Genomic DNA, 27,094 nt, shown 5'->3' on the forward strand with positions numbered 1-27,094 from the left:
CTGTTTTACATGATAGTTTTGAAAAGAGAAATGTACTCACCTATTGTTTGGATGATAGCGTTCTGCACAATCTTCTCATCATTGTCTTTGGAACTTGTGCTTAAGTTGCCACTGCCTACAGATCCCCCCTGTAAATAATTTGCTTCAAATTCAACACTGAGACGCAGGTGCTTCAAAAGGGTATTAAAAACTTCCAGCACTGTGGGCCCTGTAAAGAATTACTTATGTGAGCAGATACACTTCTCTAGCATTGCAAACTCAAAATCAATTCTCATTTTTCTCAACAAACATGTTCTGGTTGTTTTCTAAACTGTCAAAAAATCTATAATAATTATTAACTAACCAGTTCATTTTTAAAAATAAGTAAATGAGAAATATTTAAATAAGAAAGTATCCTTATTATGTCAACAAACATTTACTGGGCATCTACCACAAAATGTATATATGCATGTAAGAATTACCAGAAGCTTTCTTGTCTGTTCAAAATAACATATACTGAGACAAAATTTAATCTACTGGGTAAGAATTCCTAAAATTATGATGGTAGCATGAAGATTTATTTTGCATCATTTGAGAATGAAGAAAGAAGAATTTGCCTCAACTATGAGGCAGCAACTACCCAATTTATCAGATTCAGGTTAACTAAATTTTCAGTCTCTTTTTTGTTGTATAAATTGCCTGCACGTTTCTATCACTGCTTCTATCACACTATATTTTCCTTAGTAGGTTTCATTTCTGACTTCTCTTTATTACAAGCTTTTCTAGGACAAGCAGCCATGTTCAAACGCTTCCCTGAATTTACAGAGCCTAGCGCATAGTTCCTAACATGTAGTAGGCATTAATGAGTGTGATGATCCAATGTATCATGTTTCATTTCATATTTCAAATTAAATAGCTTGCCAATTAAGTAACCTGCTTACATCTCTTTGAGGTAAGTTACAATTGTTTCTCAGCCTTTTGGCTAAGATCAGGTGAAGATAAGTTACAACATAAATAATAATGGAAAGTTCATACCTAAAATGCCCACCTTTATCTGACACTGAAAGAATATTAGAATAGAGTCATCCCTCCATATCTGTGGGTTTCATACCAGGGGATTGAAGATCAAAACTGCAGATCAAAAACATTTGGGAAAAAAAAAAAAAAAACAAAATAAAAAATAATACAAATTAAAAAAAACACAATGTAACCACTATTTACATAGTATTACATTGTATTAGGTATTACAAATAATCCAGAGATGATTTAAAGTATATGGGGGATTGTATATAGGTTAATTGCAAATACTACATCATTTTATATAAAGGACTTGAGTATCCCTGGAGTTTGGTATCCACAGGGGTCATGGAACCACTTCCCTGAAGACATGGAGGGATGACTACATTTCATTAGAAACCATGATCAGATTTTCCTCCTAACATCTATATCTCTATTAGGTACCCTTTCCTTTTTCTAATCACATATAAGGTGAAATGTCATCATCTGTGACCTGTGCCTTCTTGTTATCCCTACAATCCTATTGACTTAACATTGCCATTCCTACTATTGCTGTTTAAGGGCAAGTTCTTTTCCTCATGCCTACAACAGTGACAACAGCTTGTGATTTCTCATGTGTCCTACATTTTGCTGCCACGTGAATTATCCTGTAGCCCATCTCTTATAACAATTACTGTAAATCTTTAAAGACTGTCAGTCAACTGTAGAACTATGTTCTACAGTTCTAACTTCTAAACTAACACCACACATTCTAGCCAAAATAAGCCACATAATATTTTGCTCATGCTAATGCATTTTCCCTTCCTTCTCTGAATCCTAGTTTCTTTATGATATGTGGTCAAAGCCTAACCTGTATTACAGCATGAGGTGGAGTCATCTAACTGAAAGTAAACTACCAGTTTCTTATATCTATATTCTCCCAATGTTCAGTATATAATTAATAATCAAAAACCTTTATTAGAAGAAAGGAAAGGAAGGAGAACTTGATTTGAAGGAAAATGCTTAACTGTGTATCAAAGAGGCCTGAAAATAATTACATGAACTCAAATTTCAAGAGAAATTAGAGCACAATTAAAAATGTATAGAAATACTCTTAAAGGAGTGTTTCATACACTGTTATACCTACTGAAAAAACACTCTGAAACAGATTAAAGCATTTTTATTTTTTTCCTGGCACTCACCTATGGAACCTTTAGCAGCAATGGCGACAGCCTCTAACAGAACCTGAATAATACCTGCTCGAACCCGTGGAGAATCATTTTTACGAGCATCAAGGTGCCCTAGAATCTCCTGGATCACATGGTGAGAATACTGAGCCTAAAGGAAACAAATTAGTACAAATGTGTATGAACAAATACATGCATCCTGGAAGAATTCATAAGAATAAAAAAACATGCGATGCTTAAATGACCGCTTATAGGGGACTGGTACGCATGTCATGAGATAATATGTAGCCGTTGAAAACCACTCCTTTGAGGGATAAACAAGGACACTAGAAAATATTTATGGTACCCTGAGTGAAATAAAGCAAATTGCAAAATACTATGTTCAATAAAATTCAATCTAGTTTGTAAAAAGTAAATAAGACTAGAATTATATATAACTAACTATTAACACTGGTCAACTCTGAGAAATTTTCATTCTTTTTAAACATCTCTGTAATTTCACAAAGAACATGTATACATTCTTATAATTTAATAATAGGACAAAATGTTGCTAAAAATAACAGATTATGACATTTGCAGTTCTTCCTTACCTAAAGTAGATAAATACTATTTATTATGGACACCTAACAATGTTAAACAGACAAAACTCTCGTCTAATCAAGAGTCACTTTCAAAATGAAAATCTTATCGATGTGTACCTGACAAAAATCTAAATCAAGGATATATCAGAAGATTTGGAATTTATAAAGGCAATTTTATCACATATAAAAAATTTCATCAATCACAGTGAATGATATTATGACCTAAAACAATAGCAAATAAAGCACAGCTAAAAAAAAATGTTTAACTCCAGTGAATAGAATTTTTTTTTAACATAGTAGCAAGGTTTTATTTTTTTAAAACCTACACCTATACCCATGAGTCATGAGTGGGTCTACTGCTCTGCACCAAGTTTGTTTTCCTTCAGTGAGTCTCCACTGTCCTGTTTTCAGGCTAGTTATCATTCTCTCCTGTGGAACGGGTGGTTTTATAAGCAGCAGCTGTGTCCTGTATATAATGACTACTCTGCCCCAAGCAAAACTTTTCCCCTCCATCTCTATCAACCTAAGAGATTTCATCTTCAGGTTATTTCTAGCATTTCCGTCGTAACATATCTACTTTTATAATATAATACCTAAGGTAAAAACTAAATTTCCATTTTCATCTTTTTTTTTTTTTTTTTGAGACAGAGTCTCGCTTTGTTGTCCAGGCGACAGTGAGTGCTGTGATATCAGCCTAGCTCACAGCAACCTCAAACTCCTGGGCTCAAGCAATCCTGCTGCTTCAGCCTCCCGAGTAGCTGGGACTACAGGCATGCGCCACCACGCCCGGCTAATTTTTTCTATATATATTAGTTGGCCAATTAATTTCTTTCTATTTATAGTAGAGACAGGGTCTCATTCTTGCTCAGGCTGGTTTTGAACTCCTGACCTTGAGCAATCCGCCCGCCTCAGCCTCCCAGAGTGCTAGGATTATAGGTGTGAGCCACCACGCTTGGCCTCTATTTTCATCTTTACTTTGTCTTATCTAAAGCTATGTTAAAATATAAGAATGTTACACAGACAGGCACACACAACACAATCTAAAACTGAACTTCTTGTCCAGGAGGCATGCTTTTGATATGTGAACTTTATGCAACTATTAGAGTCTGCTTTATATGTAAGGTATCCATTTGATTTATTGTCCAAATTGGGATACTTAAGAGAGTAAATCAGGGTTGTTAATAATTACATTTAAAATATAGTTATCCTAAGTAAACCAAGGCATGTGTTCACTCTACCTATAAGGAAAAATTCAAGAATAATATCATGTATAAAAAAAATAATATGGAGTGAAAGAAATGAAACTACAAAGATGTTATACTTTACACTATATGTTAAGTCAGGTTTATTGAGGTTTTATTTACTTATTATAAAATCTACCCTTACACTGAAGTTTAGGGCAACATTAATGGATGAACAGCTTTAACCACTTCGGTACGTGCGTCAACTCTAGTCAACAGCCACAGATGAACGCGCAGAGCCTAGTGTCAACTTTAGCCGACAGCCGTGATATGACTTTTCTAATTTTTCATTTATCAAAAATTGTGAACATTTAAAAATAACGTAATAAAAGCATATATGTATATGTTACCTATTCTCATTTACATTACAAGTAAAGCTGCCTGTAAAGTAAAACAAGCTTTCAGTGCTTTAAAGCTTTCCTCATCACACAAGAGCAAAACGGATTTGTCGTCAATGCACAGCACAGACTGTCGTGCGGACTGTGAGTGCTGGCTGTGGGCAAGGTTTCGTGGCTGGTGAGCAACGTATAGAAGTGGTTAAAAAGCAACATAACATAGTGGTATGTAAGCCTTGGAGTCAAATTTACCCATGTTCAAATTCTGGCTCCATAATTTCATAGCTAAAATAGCTCACAGCCTAAGAGAGAGTTACTCAATCCCTGTTTCCCTCATCTCCAATATTTACACAATAACAAGTTATTTCATAGGATTGCTATAGCAATTAAATGAGTTAATTTGTATAGAGCACCAAAATTGTGTCTATCATGTGAAAAGTGCTCAATAAATATTAGTATTTATTACAGCTATTCAATTGGTGACTCCTGTGGTAATATATGACTATATCATTGAACATAACAACGATGATTACAAAAGGCATTTCATTCAGAAGTAATCAGATGCAGGCACTCTTCTAAGCACTTTATATGGATTATATGCACAAACAGTTCTAGGAGGTGGGTTCCACTCAATTACTTTGTGCCCTTCACAGTGCAAATATAACAGGTTTTAGTCACTTGCCCAAGGCCATGCAGAAACTCTAAGGAATGACATAAAAATGATTCTACTCTGATCTCAGAGCACAGCTTTTAATCACTTTACCATCAACAAATCAATTTTGCACAAAAGATAAGCTTTAGACAAAATATTTTCACTTCACCACAAATGCCCTACTATATTTGAAATTGCATCTATGTGCCCTTACATATATAGATTCTGGTCAAGGCTAGTTTATTTTATGGAGAGAGATTGAAATATTACCTAAAAATGATACCTATATTAATTTTATAGTAAATGGCAATTAAAACAATCAAATCTATCATAAGTTTTTTTTTTGTTTTTTTTTTGAGACAGAGTCTCGCTTTGTTGCCCAGGCTAGTGTGAGTGCCGTGGCGTCAGCCTAGCTCACAGCAACCTCAAACTCCTGGGCTCGAGCGATCCTTCTGTCTCAGCCTCCCAAGTAGCTGGGACTACAGGCATGCGCCACCATGCCCGGCTAATTTTTTATATATATATCAGTTGGCCAATTAGTTTCTTTCTATTTTTATAGTAGAGACGGGGTCTCGCTCTTGCTCAGGCTGGTTTTGAACTCCTGACCTTGAGCAATCCGGCCCGCCTTGGCCTCCCAAAGAGCTAGGATTACAGGCGTGAGCCACCGCGCCCGGCCTATCATAAGTTTTAATTATACCAGGACAGTATAATTAAACAGAAATTCCTGTTTTGGTGTATACTACTATTTAATTCTTGATTAATAGACTTCATAAAACATACATTATAATTAAAACTTTCTTAAGCAATGCTGTGGACCAGAAATAGTTTCATGAACATTTAATCAGCAAATATTTATTGATTCCTAAGTTTTTTCAACTTTGTAATTAACTTTATTAATTTATTTCTTGCAAAGAATGATTTCATCTAGCAACTAAATCTGAATGGAGGGTGAATGAAGGAGAAATACAAGACTGGAAAAGACCAGAACAGCCTTAGATTATGTCCACAGATTACCAGATCTACTTCTCACTTACTAAATTAAAATTAAACTTTAAAAAATTGTTCTTCTGTATCTACACCAGCTTTATAGTAACTATCATTTATTAAAGACCTACTTTATGCTAGGCATGTGATATCAACTTTAACTTAATGTCTAATGTAGACCACGAGTTTTGTAATAAAATTGATCAGAATATGAACCCTGATTTCACTTTCTGTGTGTCTTTGAGTGAATTACCTGACTTCAGGAAAGGTAGGTTTTCTGACTTGGAAAATAGAGATTATACCAATATCCACTTCATAGGGTAATGAGGATTAAATGACATATGGCATTTAAAGTTTTTAGCACAGTCACGAGGCACAGTCAGCACTTGAAAAAACGGTAGCTGCTATTTTAATATATAAATCACTTAATGTATACATTAAAATCTTCTTTACAGAGATGAAGAAACCAGAGCTCAGAGAGACTAAATAATTTTTCCAAGTTCATTCAATCAGTAAACAGCATACCCAGAATACGTATCCTGACATGACCTATATTAAAATCCGTGCTACTTACAATTTTTATCTTCTCTAAAGTAATGATGACTTTTTAGGGCATTAAAAATGTAAATGGTATAAAAAAGACCTGATATCCCTGTTGAATTGGGTCTGTTGAGGTTGTAAGATAAACCAAGGTGGTCCTCTGCAGTAGGTAAGTGTTTTACTTAATGCCCATTGGTAAATATTCAATAAACATGAGCTGTTATTATCAGCTATATGCTGCTATAGTAAATGTGAATTCCAGTACCAGTTCATCACGGAAATATATAATACGTGCACTAAATAAATGCACAATAAAGAGCACCATCATAAAATTATTTAGTTCTATTTATTAGCTATCTTTTCATCTTGGCAAATAAGAAAATAAGTGGTAAATGAAAATGAGACAAAAATAGCTAAATTAAGGGAGGCTGAGGCGGGCGGATTGCTCAAGGTCAGGAGTTCAAAACTAGCCTGAACAAGAGCGAGACCCCGTCTCTACTATAAATAGAAAGAAATTAACTGGCCAACTAATATACATAAAAAAAATTAGCTAGACATGGTGGCACATGCCTGTAGTCCCAGCCACTTGGGAGGCTGAGACAGGATTGCTTGAGACCAGGAGTTTGAAGTTGCTGTGAGCTAGTCTGATGCCACGGCACTCACTCTAACCTGGGCAACAAAGCAAGACTCTGTCTCAAAAAAAAAAAAAAAAAGAATATATTTTATATCCTACATTTTCTGTATCTTTATGATGATGTTCTAATCTATATAGAACCAAAATTACTTATATAAATGTGATAAATAGTTAATGAACCTTACCTGAATGGAATACATTATAATTTTAAAGCAGTGAACTGCAAATTCATTGGGATCCCACAGTTTGTGATGATCTAAATGCCTGCAAATAATAATTAAAAATTATTTTAAGAATTTGCTATTTTTATTACACTTTCTTCCTCTAGAACTCTCAACAATGGAAAAAGCTTAACAGTGAGAATATTATCTAAAAGAAAACCAAGGTTTTAATTTCTAGAAATACAACACACATTTTCCCCAATTGCCAAACTCTGTCATACGACAACAATAAATTATTAGACGACAGTCATCTCTTGGTATTTTGGGGGGATTGGTTCCAGGAACCCCTACCTCCCTGCCCAACCCCCAAGTATACCAAAATCTGTGCAGACTTAAGTCCTCTAATTGGTAAAGAGTCTGGGAAGTTAGCATACTAACTTCTGAGAACCACTGTTCAAGATTTATATACACAATTTATTACTCATAATATATGTTTCTAAAAAAGGTTGAGTGTTTCATATTGAGGGCTCAATGAGGCACAAGGAAGAAAAAGTAGAGCCACAAATTCAATTGGCTGAGTTGTTCAAAAATTTAAAAAATAATAAAATTTTCCCCATGTCTTGAGGAAACTCACACATAAGCATTTTGAAAATGAACTGATGATAACATATACTTAGTTTGAATAAAAATTATTTTAATTCCACAATGTGTATACTAGAGGGACATTTAAGCACAGTAGGACTAAGGGGCCAAATGAGGTCTAAAAATTTCTCCTTACTATTCCTTTGGCTGGAATTTTACTCAGACTTTAGAGGGGGGAAAGATACTTCTTTTTCCTATTTATATAAAAATCATGAAGATAGTATATAATGGTATATAAAATTTCTAGTAATTTATAAAATAAAACATTAGTCTTCAAAGAAATGTCCAGTGTCTTACTTCAGACTAGTTCCTGACAACTAGTGGTCAAACACATGAGTTTACTCTCTTCTACCAACTTTTGTGGAGAAGTTTAAGAAACATGAAGGGCTTTTATCTTTTATCATACATTTGACATCCAGATGTCTAGTGTTGTTTCCAAATGTCAAAGTTTATTTCAACAGGATTTTTAAATGTTGAGAAATAACTTAGAGCTAAGAATTTTCTCATGCAATCTTCAGAGGTACAGAATCAATCAAGGCAGGCCACACCTGATTACAGGTGTGGCTCACACCTGTAATCCTAACACTCTGGGAGGCCGAGGTGGGCAGATTGCTCGAGGTCAGGAGTTTGAAACCAGCCTGAGCAAAAGCGAGATCCCATCTCTACTACAAATAGAAAGAAATTAATTGGCCAACTAATATATATAGAAAAAATTAGCCAGGCATGGTGGCACATGCCTGTAGTCCCAGCTACTCGGGAGGCTGAGGCAGCAGGATTGCTTGAGCCCAGGAGTTTGAGGTTGCTGTGAGCTAGGATGATGCCACGGCACTCACTGTAGCCTGGGCAACAAAGCAAGACTCTGTCTCAATAGATAGATAGATAGATAGATAGATAGATAGATAGATAGATAGATAGATAGACAGACAGACAGACAGACAGACAGACAGACAGACAGATAGATAGGCAGGCAGCAGGATTGCTTGAGCCCAGGAGTTTGAGGTTGCTGTGAGCTAGGATGATGCCATGGCACTCACTGTAGCCTGGGCAACAAAGCAAGACTCTGTCTCAATAAATAGATAGATAGATAGATAGATAGATAGATAGATAGATAGATAGATAGATAGACAGACAGACAGACAGACAGACAAAAAATAAATAGAATCAATCAAGGCAAAGAACTTGTAAAATATGAGTGATAATACCTTCCCTTACAGGGTAACTATACTGAAAGGATTACATGAGATAAAGTAAGTGAAATCAACACACACAGTGTCGGACAATGTACAATGTGAACTCTAATTCAATCTTTCTTTATTCCTCTTTTTCTCTTCTATCCCACTCCCTCAAAATTTTCCCCAGTACTTACAAACACTGATGTGATGTTTATGCTAAAAAATTAGACTAAATTTTGTAGTTTTCAATATACAAAAGGATTTTCCATAGCAAGAGTGACCATAATCCTACTATGATACACCTCTATTTGTTGCATTTTAACTCTATTAAGTTTCTCAAAAGCTGAAATCTTGAACTGAACATATTCCAGTTAACAAAAATCACAACCATAGTTTGCAAAACATAAAATAGGCAGGTCCTTAATAGTCAGATGTTATTTAATAAGAGAAAATGAAAAAGTATCTTACATAGAAAATATATCATGAAAATTACATTTACCTTCACATTAACAATTTTCTTCTTTATTATTAAACTTTATAGTACATGAAAAAGTATATAATAACATTGATACACTAATATGATAATATACAAAGAAATTTTTATTACTATATTGTACTATATACAATGATATAATACATTGTACTATATCTCTTTTTTTATTCAAAGTAAAGATAGTAACTGTGTGGGATACTTTTAAAAATCAGTACCTCATAAAAATCTTCTGGTATTAGTGAGTTCCAAAACAAAAGTGATTCATTTCTAGTTAATGAATGACTATACAAAGTGACTCTTAAAATGGGAAATAAACTACTCTGGAAATTTTATTTGCAAAGAACGCTTTAGTTCAACATTGAAGTAGATTTTTTATTTCAACTATTAACTTGATCTAGTAGAGAAATGATTAAGTAGAAATTTTGAATGTTACATTTTTTATCAACAGTGAGCACGAGATATTTTTCAGTAGCTAAGATTATACAAAAAAGTAATAATTTTTTTCCAAAGAAAGATAAATAGGGAAAACTGTAGGTTTAAACTAAATTAAGGGAGAATTAAGTAGAAAAGAATTTTAAAACCTCCTGAAGTAAATTGGTAAGCATTAAAAGAAGTTGTAAAACTCCCTGAAATTAAAAAGAACTGCTACTCTTCTAGAAAATTCAAAATTCACTCTGCTCTTAAGAGACAGAAAACTAAACTTCATTTACCTCTTCAGGTGTGATACCAATTACAGTTCTTATACTTTTCTGTTGAGAATTTTATTATACTATCTCCTAACATACTGGCCCTGGCTCAAATCCATCCTATATAGCTTTATCTTATTAACTTTATCAAAGGGCAATTCTGGCCATTTGAGCTAAGATGTCCATTATTTACCTACAAATATATAAAATTTTGAGATCTTTACAGTATAAACTTTCTTCCTGTTATCTCATACTAACAACTTAACTGTATCTAGCACTCCGGCGAATATTACCATTGTCTTGTGCTCACTATTAATTAAAAGTGTGATATTCAAAATTTCTTTTGAATCATTTATTTTCTTTACGAGATCAAGTAACAACTGAAATTTAAAACCTACTTCAATGTTGAACAAAAGCATTATTTACAAATAAAATTCCCAGAGCAGTTTTTGATACCTATCTTCATCTATCTCAAAAGATACTGCTCCTAAATTCTCAAATTAGACATGCATTCTTTGTTTTGAACTGCTAGAGCACTTTTTGGCCTCTTCTCATAATCCATATATTATAAATATCATGCATGTGAATCACCCATCAAGTTTGTTATTCATACATATATTCCCCAAATACCTGGTACCTCATCTGCAGAGGGCATTTGATATTTAATTAACTAACTATAATAAATAGCTAATATATAATTATATAATATTTAATTAACTTTTAATTAACTAAATAAAGTGCATTAAGTTCTTTGTAGAAAAGAATACAACCCACTTCAAGCCACTCAAATACAGTTTATTTGGTAACTTCTTTCCTCCGCACTAGCTAGCTCTCTAGATTTTTAAGGCCTTATAGAGTATCTGTCAGTTAATAAGAGTATTAAGATAAAAATTAGAATTCTGATGTTAAGTCAGCATGTCTGGACATTAAAAAATAAATCTGCCTTTAGTATATTTGACATCATTCTGATTATTTTTTAGTAGCATTTCCATAAGCTCAAAGAGTCTCTAAAAAGTAGACCTCAATATTTTTTTTTTGGGGGGGGAGGGAGGATTACAAATCCCTTTGAAAATCTAATGATTCTCTGATTTTTAATATAATTTTGTGGTTTACAGATTCTGTAACTAAAGCTCCACCTTGAACCCTTAGGCCAAGAACATCTGTCCTAAATAAAGAATTCTGGATGTTACCATTAGAATATTTTATATGTGCTACAAAGTCATCATTACAGTCAGAAAGAGAAAAGGGCAAAGTGAATGTTAACAAAAGAAAGACTAGCAAAAATGTCTAGAAATTACACAGAATATTATACTGTAGTCATAGCTGGTGAATAAGTTAGAAACACAAAAGCTTGACAAGGCTTGAGAAAGAAAGTCTATATAGAGAAATTCAAAGTTCATAAAGGCATTTTGTCTGATGAACAGCATATACGCCCCAATGAGATATTTAATATTCTTGGTCTGAAGTAAAAGATGAAATTTACTCAGAGAAGTGAATGTGATCTAAGACAGTTCAGCCATGGCAAAAAGACAGGCAAGAAACAGAAGCCAGGGAATAGGAGGAACTGACACAGAAGTTAGTATAAAAATATACATCATACTGGACACTCAGTTTAATATTTCACTGCACGTACGCATTTCAAGGCTAAATGTTGCACATGATATTAAGCACATTATCACACTTCATTTTAATTTAAAGGGAAAAAACTAGTTCCGTGGTTGAACCAGCACTCAAATGTATGACGTCTGACTCAATTCTGTACTACTTCCACACTGCTTCTATTAATAATACACTCACACAAGTATTTATCCTCTGTAAGTAAATTAACACAGAACTTACATAGCAAAGTTACAAATAACCAGGAAAACACCAATGACTTACGCAAAAACTGGTCTAACAGCATTATTCATATTTCCAAAAGTAGCTCGCCCTAGCAGTTCTCTGAAACAGTTCTCAGCCAGCACAGCAGGATTCTCTTCTTTGTCAGCTGCGGAAGGAGAAGAAGGAGGGCCTATGCGACTGAAAAAGAAAGAGCAATAAAGAAAAACTAATATAAGAATTCTAATATTAGTTCTGAAGAATATACTTTACCTCTCAGGAATGTTAAAATAATATTTTTTATTCCCAAATAACTTTAAAGCTTAATTCTAACTTCATGAATTTACTACCTCCAAAGCTAATCATATAATCTTTCAAACAGAGAGCACTAAATTCAGCTGTTTCAACTTGTTTCTAAGAACATCTTTTACATAAGATACCAGCTTGCTATTTGTTCACTTTCATATAATTTCTCTATATTTACAGCAAAATCTTAATAAGAATGCAGTGCCCAGAGACCACCTTTAGGTATCTCCAGTTTAACTACAAGTGGGCAAAAATACAATAAAGTGGAAAACTAGGACCCTACCTGTAAAGAAGAAATAAATTTTAAAAGCTAATTCAAATACCTATATATGTTGGTATCTTCAGTTCACAGTACAAGATGTGTTTTGTTCACATCTTAAAACATTATTTTAGGCTCACACATTCATGTGAAATAATAATTTAAAAAAGCATATCTGTGGAACTGGGATTACACCATGAGATAATATAGCTTCTTAAGACTTGACAATAAATGATCTATTTCCTATATTTTACTTATGCTGACCCTGGACCATAAGAGCCATACTATGGGACAAATGGGTTCCCAATTAGCTAGTGACCTTCTAAATAGTAAATATTTCAGATAGGGAAACTTTCATCTCAGTTACAGTGCCAAGAGTAGAAAAAATATAAACGGTGCTAAAATATATCAAGTTTCACACTTTTGGAAAAGTTTCCAAAGCTGGAGGCAGTCACATCTAAGGCATTAAGCATAAATCCTTTTTGTAATTATTGTGAATTTAAATGAACATATCAGTGCTACCATAGAAGTTATCAGTCACATCTCATTTCTAGACCACTTTTATTTTGATATTGCACATATAATCATGAAAATTATAAATAAAATTTAAATCTTATAACCAGAATTAAATCCCTTTCAAATTTGATTCAAATTTTCCTCTTCAAACTGCAAGAAACAAGAAGGTAAGGATAATAAACCCAACTGGAGAATCCTGCTTCTGAAGCTTACTCACACATTATCTCTGTGTATGGCAACAAAATTGGGGGGGAGGGACTGAATCAGAAATAAAGGGTCTAATCTTCAATACAGTGAATAGCTATTATTATTATTACTTTGTCTAGTTCTAACTCCCTGTGAAAAAGCATGCTGGATCTCTGAAGAATAACAGAAATTGAGCTATAATTTTTATTTCTCACACTTACAACTTTAAATAGTGTTAATTAAAATAGCAATTTGGATGCTCAGTAATAAACAGCAAGTAAAGTGCAAACTTATTCTGAAAGAAAATAAACGCTTAAGCGTATGAATATTATTCATACGTAACCATGAATCTATGGTTTACTAATGTTTCACTACAAACAATTTTTCCAGAAATATATATATTTTTGAACTCACTCAACTTTACGAAACTACTATTTACACAGTATTAAAGACAAAACTTTCTTACCCTAGCAAGCACACATACAAATATACAAAAATAACACAGGCTAAACCCTAACATCTTATTCAATACCTGTCAACTTCTTCTATCTTTTGCATGTTAAACAGGAGGGATGGAACAATTTTATCCATATGTTGAGGTTCCCAAATGGTAGCCCGAAGTTCATCATTAACTGTTTTGCGAACCACACCTTGGATACCCCTGATTCCAGCAATTCGGATTCTATAAAAAAAGAAATTGAGCTATTAAAATATTTTATTTAAACAAGTCTGTTTGCCTAGCTAAGAGAATGGATGTGAAGTAAATACTGCTATCTTTATAATAAAATAAAACATCTTACAATAACACACTAGTCTAAGAAATTAAATCTCAAAAATTTCAGACAGACACCGAGATATGTCCAAAACAGGATTATCTGAGTAACATCTTTTCAAAATCAGCATTTATATAGTTTAAAAGGACTGTAAAATATAGAATTGCCTAGTCCATGTATTATTTTTCAACAAAAAAATCAAAAGCACAGATTTACTAAGATGATGGTGATGGTGATAATAATTCAAACTAATATGAACTAGATGCTCTGCATTTTCTGCCTAGACATCTCAGAAGCTGAACTGAAACAGGATTTCACTGTTCCTGAACACTCTCCATGTGTCTTCAGACTTCTCTCCCTGTTCCTCCCCTGAGAGCCACTCGCCTCCTTTAAGTTCAACTACACAGAAGACTAAGCTGGTTCTTTTAAAGGCAAGACAAGATCAAAATGGATAACCTCAGCCATATACATACACAGGCATCTACAGACATATATACATTAGCATATAATGTGATCACATGATTTAAAATTTATCAATAAAGAGAATGCTGCCCTATTCTTCCATCCCAACTCATAGTCCCCAACTTTCTTAAGTTCTTCCTCATTCTTCTTTAAAAAAAAAAAAAGGAAAAGAAAAATCTGTAAGTTAAACAATGAGAAGACAAGTAACTAGACAACAGCTCACAAAAGCTATTAAAGAACAGTCTCAAGCAGAGCTAACCCGGTGGCCCATTTGTCTCAAAACATCTTCCTTCTGGCCCAATATGATTGTTACTCCCTTCCTCTTTACCAATTAGGTTTATTCAGTTTACCATTGTCTGACAAAAACTGTAAATAAGTATAAAGAATCAAAGATATGGGAAAGGGAATGATACTGCTTTACAAACCCATGGGGAAATAATGCAGATATTCAGGAGTAGCAGATAGAGAATGGGAGGTGTAAACAATATGACACTAAACAGGTGAGAAAAATGAATTGGAAGATATAAAGACAAAGGCTCCCTGTTTCAAAGCTGTGTCTACACATGCTGCTTTCTAAAACATAAAGAAGTCTTGAGAGACTCTTGTGCAGCTATCACAGTGGGCAAGCCTAACCTTCCTATAAAAGAATGAATTCATTCCCTAACATTCCTGCTTTATATATCTGCCGCTACTCTTTGGGTGAAGAGAAGGCCAAGCACGAGGTGGCACAGAACATATGAACAAACATGTTGACACATGTATCATGCCTTGTGATACAGTAGCCTAAATGCGGTAGCAGCAGCAGAGGGTGGTGCCCTCCTTATGGTGAGGTGGTGGGAGCACGATGGCAGCGACTACCAATAGCTACTACAGCTATACAGCTGGTATCCAATCCAGACCTAGTATCTGGCCTAACCAGCACATTCTAGGCATGACCCCTAAAGGAATTTTACAGTTTCCCCATCAGTAAAATAGAACTGTCATACCTGTGGAATAAAAGTGTTATAAAGACTTAAATGAGTTAATTCATGTAAAATGCTTAAACAAATGATTGGCACACAGTAAGCACTCAGTATTAGCTGCTCCTGCTGTTGTTAACCATGATGATGATGATGATGATGATGATTTCCACCACAGCCTAAGGTTCTTCAGAGTTAGAGCTTAAGACTGATGTATGATTTTACAACTGGGAACAAGTTCTACAAGGCAAATATTTTAAGAAAATCCAAATAGTTACCAGCCCCATCTCCTACTGCCCACATACTAAGTCTATTTGCCAGAGTACTGTGAAAAATAAAAGGATTGCTAATAAGTTAGTTGCTAAGTTAGAATCTAAAAGTGAATATAAATCCACCTGAAGAAAATCAAAGGGGCTTTTATTTAAGGCAAAGCAAAAAAGAAAAAAAAAATTGAAACCTTTAAGTATTTTATAACACTTTTGTTTACTCGTTTGTTTTACAGTGATTCAAATGAAATGTTGGCATTATGGAACTTTAAATAGCATATAATATTGGGGGCTGGGCATGTTGGCCTCATGCCTGTAATTCAAGGTAGGAGGATCGTTTGCAGCCAGGAGTTCGAGACCAGTCTGAGCAGCACAGAAAGACCCCCATGTCTACAAAAAACTGAAAAGTTAGCCGGGCATGATGGCGTGTGCCTGTAGTCCCAGCTACTCAAGAGGCTGAGGTAGAAATATTGCTTTAGGCCAGGAGTTTGAGGTCATGTGAGCTGTGATGATACCACTGCACTGTAGCCTGGGTGACAGAGCAAGATCCTGTCTCAAAAAAAATCATAAAATATTAGACAGACCTAGAATTATGAAAAAATGCTATAATAAGCCTTTTCATTTATATAAAGAAAATTTCCGGCACAGTACCTCATGCCTGTAATCCTAGCACTCTGGGAGGCCTAGGTGGGAGGATTGCTTGAGGTCAGGAGTTCGAAACCAGCCTGAGCAAGAGCGAGACCCCTGTCTCTACTATAAATAGGAAGAAATTAATTGGCCAACTAATATATATAGAAAAAATTAGCCAGGCATGGTGGCGCAGGCCTGTAGTCCCAGCTACTCGGGAGGCTGAGGTAGTAGGATTGCTTGAGCCCAGGAGTTTGAGGTTGCTGTGAGCTAGGCTGACGCCATGGCACTCACTCTAGCCTGGGCAACAAAGCGAGACTCTGTCTCAAAAAAAAAAAAGAAAATTTCAAATTTCTTTTTGTAAACATTAATGAAAAACAGGTGGAAATATGTTTAAGACGATATTTCACTAGGGGGCGATAAATACCTAAAAATAAGATACCTTATGTTAATTTTGAATTTCTTAAATGTATCTTTCATAAACATTATGAGTATTAGAAGTATTTTTCACATACGTTGATTTATATGTGAAATTTACCTTAACCATAATTTGAGAAATGTCTATCTAAAGAAAAGCATACTATTAATACATTCTGGATATCTTCTATATTTTAAAAGAAAGCAAAACTGCTGAAATCTTGGGGAAAACCTGCCATTTTAACTAATTTTTATATATTCTTGCCTCATTAACTTAATATCAGTCTTTGAAGAGAGAGAACAGTTTTTATAAAATATTTTTAAATGTCCTTTAGGGAGAGAAAAAAAGAATTTTAGTAGTAACTGGGACAACAGGAAATTAATTATTATAGTATCTCTACCTCTAAGGCTTTATTTTTCATAATAAAGGAATAATAACAGGACTCTAAATGGACTATAATATTTAACCAAGGAAAAATTATATCAACAGCATCACAGAAAGAAACCGTATCTTTTATCTGAAAACAACTATTAATCGCCTCTCAGCTTTCCTTCTCTAAGCTAAAGTAACTTTTACACTTGTGTTCATTTCATGTAAATTAACACTGTAGCTTGCATGCTCCAACTAAAAGCTAGTTATATTTCTGCATATTCCTTTATTTATTTTAAAAGAAAAGTAAAAACTACAAAACATGGAAAATCTTGATTATCAACTGCCCATAACTGCCTAAATTCAGGTTGATTTCTTGCTTTTTTAGGTGTATAATAGCAACAAACTACTTTCTATATTTACCAAGGTCATTTTGACTTTAATTCTTAATTTTAAAATTTCTCATTTCTATATAGCTATCAACCTATAGATTGTGTTTGCAAATAAAGTATTTAATTCCAGATTTTTACTAGGATACATATACAAGAAATGTTTAAAAATACCCAAAACAGTTGTTATGACAACCTCACACTGAATGATTGGAACACATTCATTCATTCATCCAATTTATCTATTTATTCATTCAAAAAATACTTATTGAGAGCCTACTATGTGCCAGGCACTCTCCAAAGTGCTAGCGACACAGCAGTCCTTGAAGCACAGCACTCGCCCTCCTGGAATTTCTATTCCACAGAGGAGTGAGAAACACAAGAGATATGTAAGAAGGTAAAGGATAACTGCAGGTGGGATGGGAGGGCCGATATTTAATAAATAAAGGGTGGCGAGGGGAGGACTCATATGAAAAGGTGATATCTGAATGAACTGAGGTAACAAGCCACGTGAGCACCTAGGGAACTGTTCTAGGCAGAGAGACTAGTGTGTCCAGAGGACCTGAAGAGATGTGCCTAAAGTGTTCAAGAAACAACAAGGAGACCCACATGCCTGGATTAGAGTGAAAGCCGAAAGAAAGCAGGACAGGCTCTGAGACAGGCAGGGGGAACATGAAGTGACACTGTAGGGTCTGCTAAAGACTGAATTTTGGTGAGTAAGTAAAGAAGCCACTCTCATTTTGCTATTTCAGTCTATAACTTCTAACAGCAAAGGAAAATTATATTGCAGCCATATTCTTATTTCCTTTGGTAATCATTACGTAATATGTGCACATGGTATTCACCCATAAATCATAAAGTAAAATAATACATACTCTGTTCGTATTTCTGGATCACTATGACAGGAGTGACACATGGCACTGAATCGAGATACAAAAAAGTCATAACGTCTGTGATAGGATGGTGTATCTTCTTCAATATTTGCAAATTTAACAAACTAAAAAATAAAAATAACAATATAAGCAATATATATATCACCTTCTTTAAAATGTGGAACAAACACACTTAATTTTCATTAGTTGTTACATTAACTACATCCAAATAAGAAGCAAGTGGAATATCAAATACCACATAAACACAAAAGAAACTTTTTAATAATAAACTTTTAGAAAACAAGAGGAGGAAAGTAAAGAAAGTAATCTATGCTTTCCGTAAGTCTTAATCCACAATAATGACAAGTATTTACATTGCAAAGAACACAAGTTTGGGGGAAAGACAGACCTAGGATTGAATCCCCATGTTATATACAGCATTACTTCACTGTGTCTTTGGACAAGTTATTTAGCTGCAATTCATCATGTAGAAAATGGGAATAATATTCCCAGCTTGAAGGGTTTTTGTGAGAATCATATGACAAAATATATGTCAAATACCTAGCACATACAGTATTATTTCTTTAAAAAAAACCTGAACCAATGTTGCATATTATTAACATATATTACCATTACATATTATTTATAACAAATATATATATAATATATATTATATATAATAATTTATTGATATCTAACATTTTTCTCTTTTGAATCAGTGTGTATACAGGTATATTATATTATGATCAATAGTGTTCTGTATTTGAAACAGTTTAGAATATAAAACAGGCAAAACTTAAGAGTTTTCTAGCACAATTTCTGAAACAAAGGAAAACCTAAATAGTATCTATTAGTGTCATACTGAGTTGGCATCAGCAGGAAGAGGCAAATGTCAACAAATTAAAATCTACAAAGACCATTAATAAATATAAAAATATTAAATCCGTACAGTCATGTTTGACAATATAGGACATTCAGCACCACCAATAAATTAAAATTAGGTCATCAAGGAATACTAGATAAGTAATGTTGGTCAAGATAACATGGCATTTCATTTAACACAATTCACTCAAATCAAAGCAGATAACTGGGGAATTTGGTCTTTTGCCCAAATGACTCATGAAAGTAATCCTAATGGTATTTCTGGCTGCAAGTAAAGAAACTTCTGGGAAAGTACACTAACACTCTTCCACTCAGCTATTAAACCATTTCTCCTAGACCTTTTCCTCATCTAATAATTGTAAAGGAAATAGGAGAAGCCTAATAGCTTCCTTTGTCTGAAACTAAGCTCATCACTATCACCTAATTGCATTTGGAAATATCCAATATTTTCCCTCTTAAACAAAATCATATTAAGGATTTTTGAATGAGGATTTTATTTATATACTCTCACTTTTTTTAAAAAAAGCACTATACTACCAATATTAACTAACAGTGTTCTAAGAGCTTCATATATATTAACTCATGTCACACAACAATCCTATAAGATTGTTACTATTATTATTCTCATTTCACAAATGAAAAATAGAGGCAAGGAGAGGTTAAATAACTTGCCCAAAATAGAAGCTAGATAGGGGTGCAGGCAGAATTCAAACTAGGGCAGTTGGACTCTGAATTCATGCTATCAGCATTTCCTATACTTCCTCTCTCTATACAAGAAAATAATTATCTATAAACAGTATATGTGATATATGATTCTGTCAGCTGTTGATAAAAATCTGAATGGGAACATACAGTATTGATATAGGGTTCAATGCCTTAAACACTGCAGCAGTCCCCAACCTTTTAGGCACCAGGGACCAAAGTGTTTGGAAGACTGAAGATGTACCTTCACGATAAAAATAAATCAAAAAGTGTCAGTGAAATGGCAGAGATATCAACTCAAATTTTAGTGCTTAAGGAAATCAGACATTTCATACTTAATAACCTAATAGATATGCTAATTAAACTTAATATTAGTAAGAGAATAGTTCTTACTCACAGAATTTGTTCCAAGAACTTGAAGCTTTGGTTCCCCTGATTCCAGCAGCTTTGCCACCATATGAAGAAAACTTTCTACAAATGGCTTGATGCTTTGGGAATGGCAAGCCATAAGAAGTTGGTCCAATGCCTCCATAGCAATTAAAACGTACCTAAGTATAAAAGAAAAAGAAAGTCAAAGCATTCTACTTCTTTTAATCCTCCCAAGTACTTTCCATTGAAATAACTTAAATAAGTATATTTAAGAACACAAAGAAAGGCAAATTTAGTAACAGCACTAATGATCTTAGTAAATTATAAAATAATCTTTATGTTGAAGTATACAAAAACTACACTGCACTACTCCATTTTCTCCTTAAAACAATTCTCTCAGAGTTTCTTTAATATTACCTTTGTATTTTGCTTTGCAAATATGGGCATTTTCTGTTTTCCAGACTTTTAACAATATTTATTTGTATCTGACCCAAAATAGTTATTAAAGCAATGTGCTTACATCTCCAAAACAACCTACTTATATTTGTAAATATGAGTAGACAAAATACTATCAGCAACAACAGAATATTACATGGAAATATCTCATAAATTTTACTTTACAGTTCATCAGGCTTTAATTCTTATACTAAAAATTAAAATTCAGTCTTTAGATAACTTACCATCAATAAATCAACTATAAAACCATCTGTGCCATGACTCACTAAAATGTTCTAAGTAGAGGTAGAGAAAGCCAATATATCACTTGGGGACTGGAATATTCTAAGAAACTAGTATCATAAAATGACAATATGAGAAAGTATGTATAATCCAAATTGCAAAGTTACTGCTGTTTAATCTTAGAGAATGGATTAAGATGGTAGACCTTTATTTACAGGTAGGAATATAGCTAGCATAGTTCCAAGTCAGTGTACTTCCATCTTCTGAACCTTACTAGCTAAGCCTAACATGCTTCTCTCTTATGACTCCTCTAAAAGGTAAAACTGAAGCTGTGTGAAAAAAAATCACTTGGTTACCAAAATCATTCCGTTTGTTTTCAATTTAGAGACTGATTTTTAAAATACAGTATTGCACTGACAGACTAACAGAGTTAGTTTCTACTATTTCCCATTAGAGAAGACTCAAAAATTAATGGCTGCTTAAGCTAAAGGTAACTCTGTTAACTAACATGAGTCTATTTATAAAACCTGACCACCAGAAAATAAATAAAAGATATAGTATCTATATGGGTATTCCATATTTCTCTGTATAATATTATAATGTTTTATCCCCCATATATTATCTCTGCCTGACTAGATGACAAAATAATTTATAGGATGATTTAGCCTAGAAAGAATTTCCCAAAGATACATTACTGGCAGCAATTAATTTCCTTACCCAGAACGATGCCTGACAACATCCCTGCTCAACCTTTCTGCCAGGTAAGAACCAATGCGATCCAGTTTCTCTGGAGCAGATACTGCATAAAATGTCAATTTCTCCATATCAGCTTTCACAAGGCCATCCTAAAAAGAACAACAAGATAAATAGGTTATCCATATGCTTACATTTTTGTATTTTGAAATATTGCCTGCTTCATATTTTCCCTTTTTGGATTGGAAATTATAAATTATAATTTTGTATAAATTATAACCATATTTATATAGAACCTTTCTGTATATAACCTCCCTCATGCTAATATTCACCATTATGGATACACAGAACTTTCAAAAACTTACAAAAAACACCCTATTTAGGCAAAGCATTTGCATGTAGCTTCACAAATAATGAATTAGACTCTCATACCTTCCATTATAGAAAAATAGCTCAATTATCTGCAATATATACAGAATAAGATGTATTTTAATGAAAAGATTTTTAAAAAATTTGTTTTGATTAAAAAATATTAAATGTTATACTATTAAGCATACTTTATTCCTTTAGATATACAACGGTGAACAAATGTTTTAATGATTCAGAATTTGCTGATATCATTACAAAGTTATGTTGTAATTAAGAATGAGAAAATATTCAGAACTCAATCAATCTATGCTTATTCAATGTATTCAAAAGCAACAACAGAACCCTGACATGGGATTATAAAACTGTCATTTGTCTCTGTTCTCTAAAAGATGATGTGCAACAGGTCTAATGATTCTTCCCACTCTCATACAATCACAAGTCAACTGCCACCCTAAATTTAGCCATATGTAGTCCAAGTAACTAAATGCTGCTTAGGAATGTTGGAAGAGATGGAAAGAGAGAAAGAAAAACTATGTTAAGATAGTGAATCTACAACTAAAAATTTTATAGATATGTGTTTCAAACTTCAATTTTCTCTATTCTTCTGTTTCCCTAGTGGAGTCACTCTCTCGTATTTTGTACCTATTGTATTTTCCTCAAACTTGCTACTTTACCACCTCTCTTCCCTCTCTGACGGCACATGAGTTCTTTTCCTTGTCATAGAAGGTAGAAGCCATCAGATTAGAATTTAAGGACAAAAACACCCATGCTTTCTCAGTGCCCTCTAGGCTAGTAGATCTCAACTAAGGTAACTAAGCTAACTAAGCCCCATAGGGCAATGTCTGAAATTTTGGGTTGTCACAGCTGGGGGTGGAACTGGGGGAGGGCTCATAGCAGGTAATGGGATCTATTAGGCAGAGGCCAGGCATATTGCTAAACATCCCACAATGCACAGGATAGACTCCCATTGTAAAGAATTATCTGGACCAAAATGTCAACAGAACCTAAGTTGAGAAACCCTGCCCTAGCAAAGTAAGCCCAGTTTTCCTGTCTAGGAGGAACTGCTTTGCCTCTGCTCTAGCTGCCTTTTGCACACAGTCCCAGGATCTGCCTCTTTCAGTTAGCCTTTCTCATTCCTGCTTCTTTCTATCAGTTCTTCTACATCATCATTTAAATATGTCTCATCTACTTTTTTTAATCTCTTATGAATTTCATTGAGGAGTAATTTACATATAATAAACTGCATCTATACAAAGTATACAACTTGAAATGTGAGTTCTATCGATCTGTGAAACCACTACAAACAAGATACAGGTTGAGTATCCCTTATCTGAAATGTTTGGGAACAGAAGTGTTTTGATTTTGGATTTTTGGGGTTTTGGAATATTTATAGATACTTAACCAGATGAAAATCCCTAATCCAACTATGGGCCTGGCACTGTAATAGACAGTAGGAAAGCAACAGTGAGCAAAGGCTTGTATTATTAACTCATTGAGTCCTTGTGAGAAGCTTATGAGATAGGTACTATTTATTATTTCCATTGCACAATGAGAAACTGAGGGACTTGCCCAAGATCATATGGCTAGTAACTATCTATAAGATACTGTTTTTTTCCCTCCTGACATGTATGTATCTGTATTTGAGCACCTACTGTCTGATCCATGTATTTATCTGTATTTGAGCACCTACTGTCTGAAACAAATGAATCACAAGATTCATTTGTTTTAATAAGTTAAAAATGAGAAGTATGGCAAATTGAATAATAGTTACTATATGTATGCCAGTTTCATGTAAATCTTTTCTTTTTTTAAATCTTATTTTACAGATTGCTGTTTTAATAAATCTTATCTAAATCCTTAGCAAAAATAAAGATTCTTTCTGTAACCATTCTCTAATTTATCTGTTGTCACTCCCATGACCAAGTGGTCAATGCATCCTTGCTCTCTACAAATTTAAGTAGGTAAAGTAGATGCCTTGCCTGTTATTCACATTCTTCCATAATCTGGCCTCCACACTACCTTCAGTAACCATATGTCTCAGGAATATCATAATTTAACTATTCAATCTATTGACTGATACATCCAAAGTTTCAAATCATGGTCAACATTATTACCACCCATTACACACTCTAAAATTAGACTACGTGAACCTTCATTTGAAGTCTAATGGATTAACTTGCTCTAGAACTCTAATGTAGCTCTTGCTTTCCCAAGCTTTTTCTCTTTCCCTTCACTTGTAATGAAGAGATTAATTTTTTTCTACCTCTCCAGATGGTATACATCCTTCAAAGGTCAGCAAATCTCATTTCCTCTAAGAATGCTTCCCAGACATTGCCAACTCACAGTGACATCTCCCTGCTTTAGAGGTACCTGATTTACTTCACATTTTACTTCTTGATTTATGCACTATGACTTAATAGTATGTCTTTGCTTTATGTCAGTCAATGGATGGAAAGGTCCTTAAAGACAGGTACCCTACTTAGGGTTTTTAATATGCCACAAATTATCCAGAATATCTGGCAGCCAATAATATTTAATTGATTAATCTCCTCTATATAGCTGAATGTTTAACACATTAACTGCCATGTGAGTTGTACTTAACTCAGGCTGGTTTTGAGCCCGAGGCCTCGTGAAGGAAAACCTGGGCAAAACCCTGGAGTTGGTTCATGAAAATCTCACTTGTTAATGTTCTTATTGTTACAATCAATATTGAAAAATTAATTCTAAAAATATGGATTAAATGAATAGAAGTCAATAAATTTTGTTTTTAATTAAATTAGAAAGGTCATTCTGTTTTTGAAGTTTTTATTCTGTTTTCATAATAAAATACCATGGCCCCAAGAAAAAATCTTTTTGTTCTAGTGTGGCAGTCAATGTGTTAAATAGAAGTGATTCAAAATGAGATACATCAACATTAAGTTAATATTAAGATAACCAAAAGATTTCTACAGTTGGTTTACATTTTAAAATACAGCAAATTCGGAAAGTCAAAACCCATGTAACATTTTTTGTTCATATCCACTTAACACAAGACTAAAGGAGTCTTATAAAGTTTAAGGCAATGTCACAAAATCACTGAAACCCACTTGCTTTGAAACTAGTAATCTTCACAAATAATTTTTATTAAAAAATTAAACAGTATTTAAGTAAAAAGAAAAAAAACCTCTGCCTGGAACAATCTTCCTTTCCCTCTCAAGTCTTCTAAAAACTCTGGGCTCAATAATCTCCATTTATTTTTTGGCTCTTAGCTTAAATTTTATTCCCTCCAGGCATTTCTTTTCTTCAACTAAATTAGATATCACTCCTAGCCACGCCAGAAGCAGTCTATACTTCATTTCTCTATCATAACATTTTTTTCACACAATATTGTAATTACCAATTTACTTATCTATGTGCTTGATGAGAGCAGAAAACCATGTCTGTGTTCACAGTTGTATCCTGAGCATTTAGTATAAATAATCTGGCACTGGTTCATAAATTTTTAATGAGTGTTACTTAGATTAAGCACTAAAAAAGGACATCAACTGTCCATCATTCCAGATTTGTGCCTAATCTATAAAAGGATCTGGAAACCAGAAAAGCAAGCATGGGATATTTAAAAGCAAAAAAAAAAAGAAAAAAAAGAAAAAGAAAAAGAAAAAAAGAGAAGTATATAAATAGTATTCATGGTGAGAGGTAAGGGTAAAAGTAGAGAAATGAAATTAGGGAAACCTTAGGGAGGTCAGCAGGGGGGCAGAATGGGTCAGCAAAGAGAAGGATCAGTAGATGTAGATCAAATTACTTTTGGATCTTCAGGGAATATGTTGTCCACCAGGCGTTTATATCGAGGACGCAAAGCAGAACAGCAGCAACATACTCCTGTTTTAAAAAAAAAGAAAAGTATAGAGAGTATTAATATTATAAACTGACCTAGAAATTCAAGTTTCTGAATATTAATGAACTATTTAAAATAAGAGAAAAAGTTCAAACTGCCACAAATAGAAAAAAGAATACAAATTCAATGTGTGACTAAGAAAAGAGAAAGTTAAATTTCTTATCCCCTTCACAGACATGCAGCTTCTAAGAATTTCTATGTGATACACACACCCCTCAACCAAATTCATCCTATAAAGCAATAATATAGTCTGAACCCCCTTTAGCTCCTTTCTGATCTCATCTCTTATGACTCCCTGTACATCCCCGCCCTCCTGTTCCAATCCACTCCACGCCAGCCCCATGGTCTCCCTGCTAATCCCAATGAGCTAGGCAACCTCCTTTGGATCTTTGTTCTCTGTTCCCCTGGACTGGAACGAGCTCAAAGATCTGCCACACTAACTCTGTCACCTCCTTTAATTCTTCACATGAACCTCTCTAACCAACCCTTACCCTGCTCTACTTTCTTTTTCCCATAGTACTTATCACCGAACATATTAAATACTTTTCCTATGGTACTTATTGGTGTTCATCTCTCTCCTCTCACCAGGACATAAGTTCAGATGGAGGTGGGAATGACTATTTTGCTTACTGATGAATTCCAAGCAATTAGAATAACCTAAAAATACTTCAGATAAATATTATTAGTAACAGAAATAAATGAAAAACAAATATGTATTAAATGGTTATCACACAGGAACAGAGCCAGGTACGATATTGCGATGATGAAAGCAGCTTAGAACCTGAAAAGAAGATTACAGTGAATACGTTGCTAACACTAATACAAGGCCAAATATAGTAAATTCAAATTGTTATCACGGTGAAGACAGCCAGTAGGGTTGAAAAACAAGTCCTAATGCTTTGTCAGAATGGGAAATTTTGTTATTTTTAATAAGAGAAGGTTCTTAATAAGCTATTAAGTTTCATTTACACTGACACTTTCTGATACTATATACTATATATTGCTTTTAGTTTAAAGGAGCCTG

General features: G+C 33.9%; 1 protein-coding gene across 2 annotated transcripts in view; it reads right to left on the bottom strand.

Annotated features, from left to right (window-relative positions):
• Positions 1 to 27,094, bottom strand: part of EFR3A (EFR3 homolog A) — a 97,901-nt gene that overhangs the window by 35,531 nt on the left and 35,276 nt on the right. The window contains exons 2-10 of one of the 2 annotated variants that reach the window (XM_012785414.3): positions 25,978 to 26,054; positions 21,852 to 21,979; positions 20,485 to 20,635; positions 18,507 to 18,628; positions 13,901 to 14,050; positions 12,165 to 12,302; positions 7,315 to 7,393; positions 2,178 to 2,313; positions 41 to 208 (exon numbers count right to left, since the gene is read on the bottom strand). In XM_012785414.3, coding sequence (XP_012640868.1) covers positions 41 to 208; positions 2,178 to 2,313; positions 7,315 to 7,393; positions 12,165 to 12,302; positions 13,901 to 14,050; positions 18,507 to 18,628; positions 20,485 to 20,635; positions 21,852 to 21,979; positions 25,978 to 26,054 — 1,149 coding nt within the window. Of the gene's footprint in view, positions 1 to 40; positions 209 to 2,177; positions 2,314 to 7,314; positions 7,394 to 12,164; positions 12,303 to 13,900; positions 14,051 to 18,506; positions 18,629 to 20,484; positions 20,636 to 21,851; positions 21,980 to 25,907; positions 26,055 to 27,094 lie in introns of both variants that reach the window. The other variant, XM_012785415.3, reaches the window with a different exon arrangement.

Source organism: Microcebus murinus, chromosome 7 (assembly GCF_040939455.1).
Source record: "Microcebus murinus isolate Inina chromosome 7, M.murinus_Inina_mat1.0, whole genome shotgun sequence".
NCBI lineage: Eukaryota > Metazoa > Chordata > Mammalia > Primates > Cheirogaleidae > Microcebus > Microcebus murinus.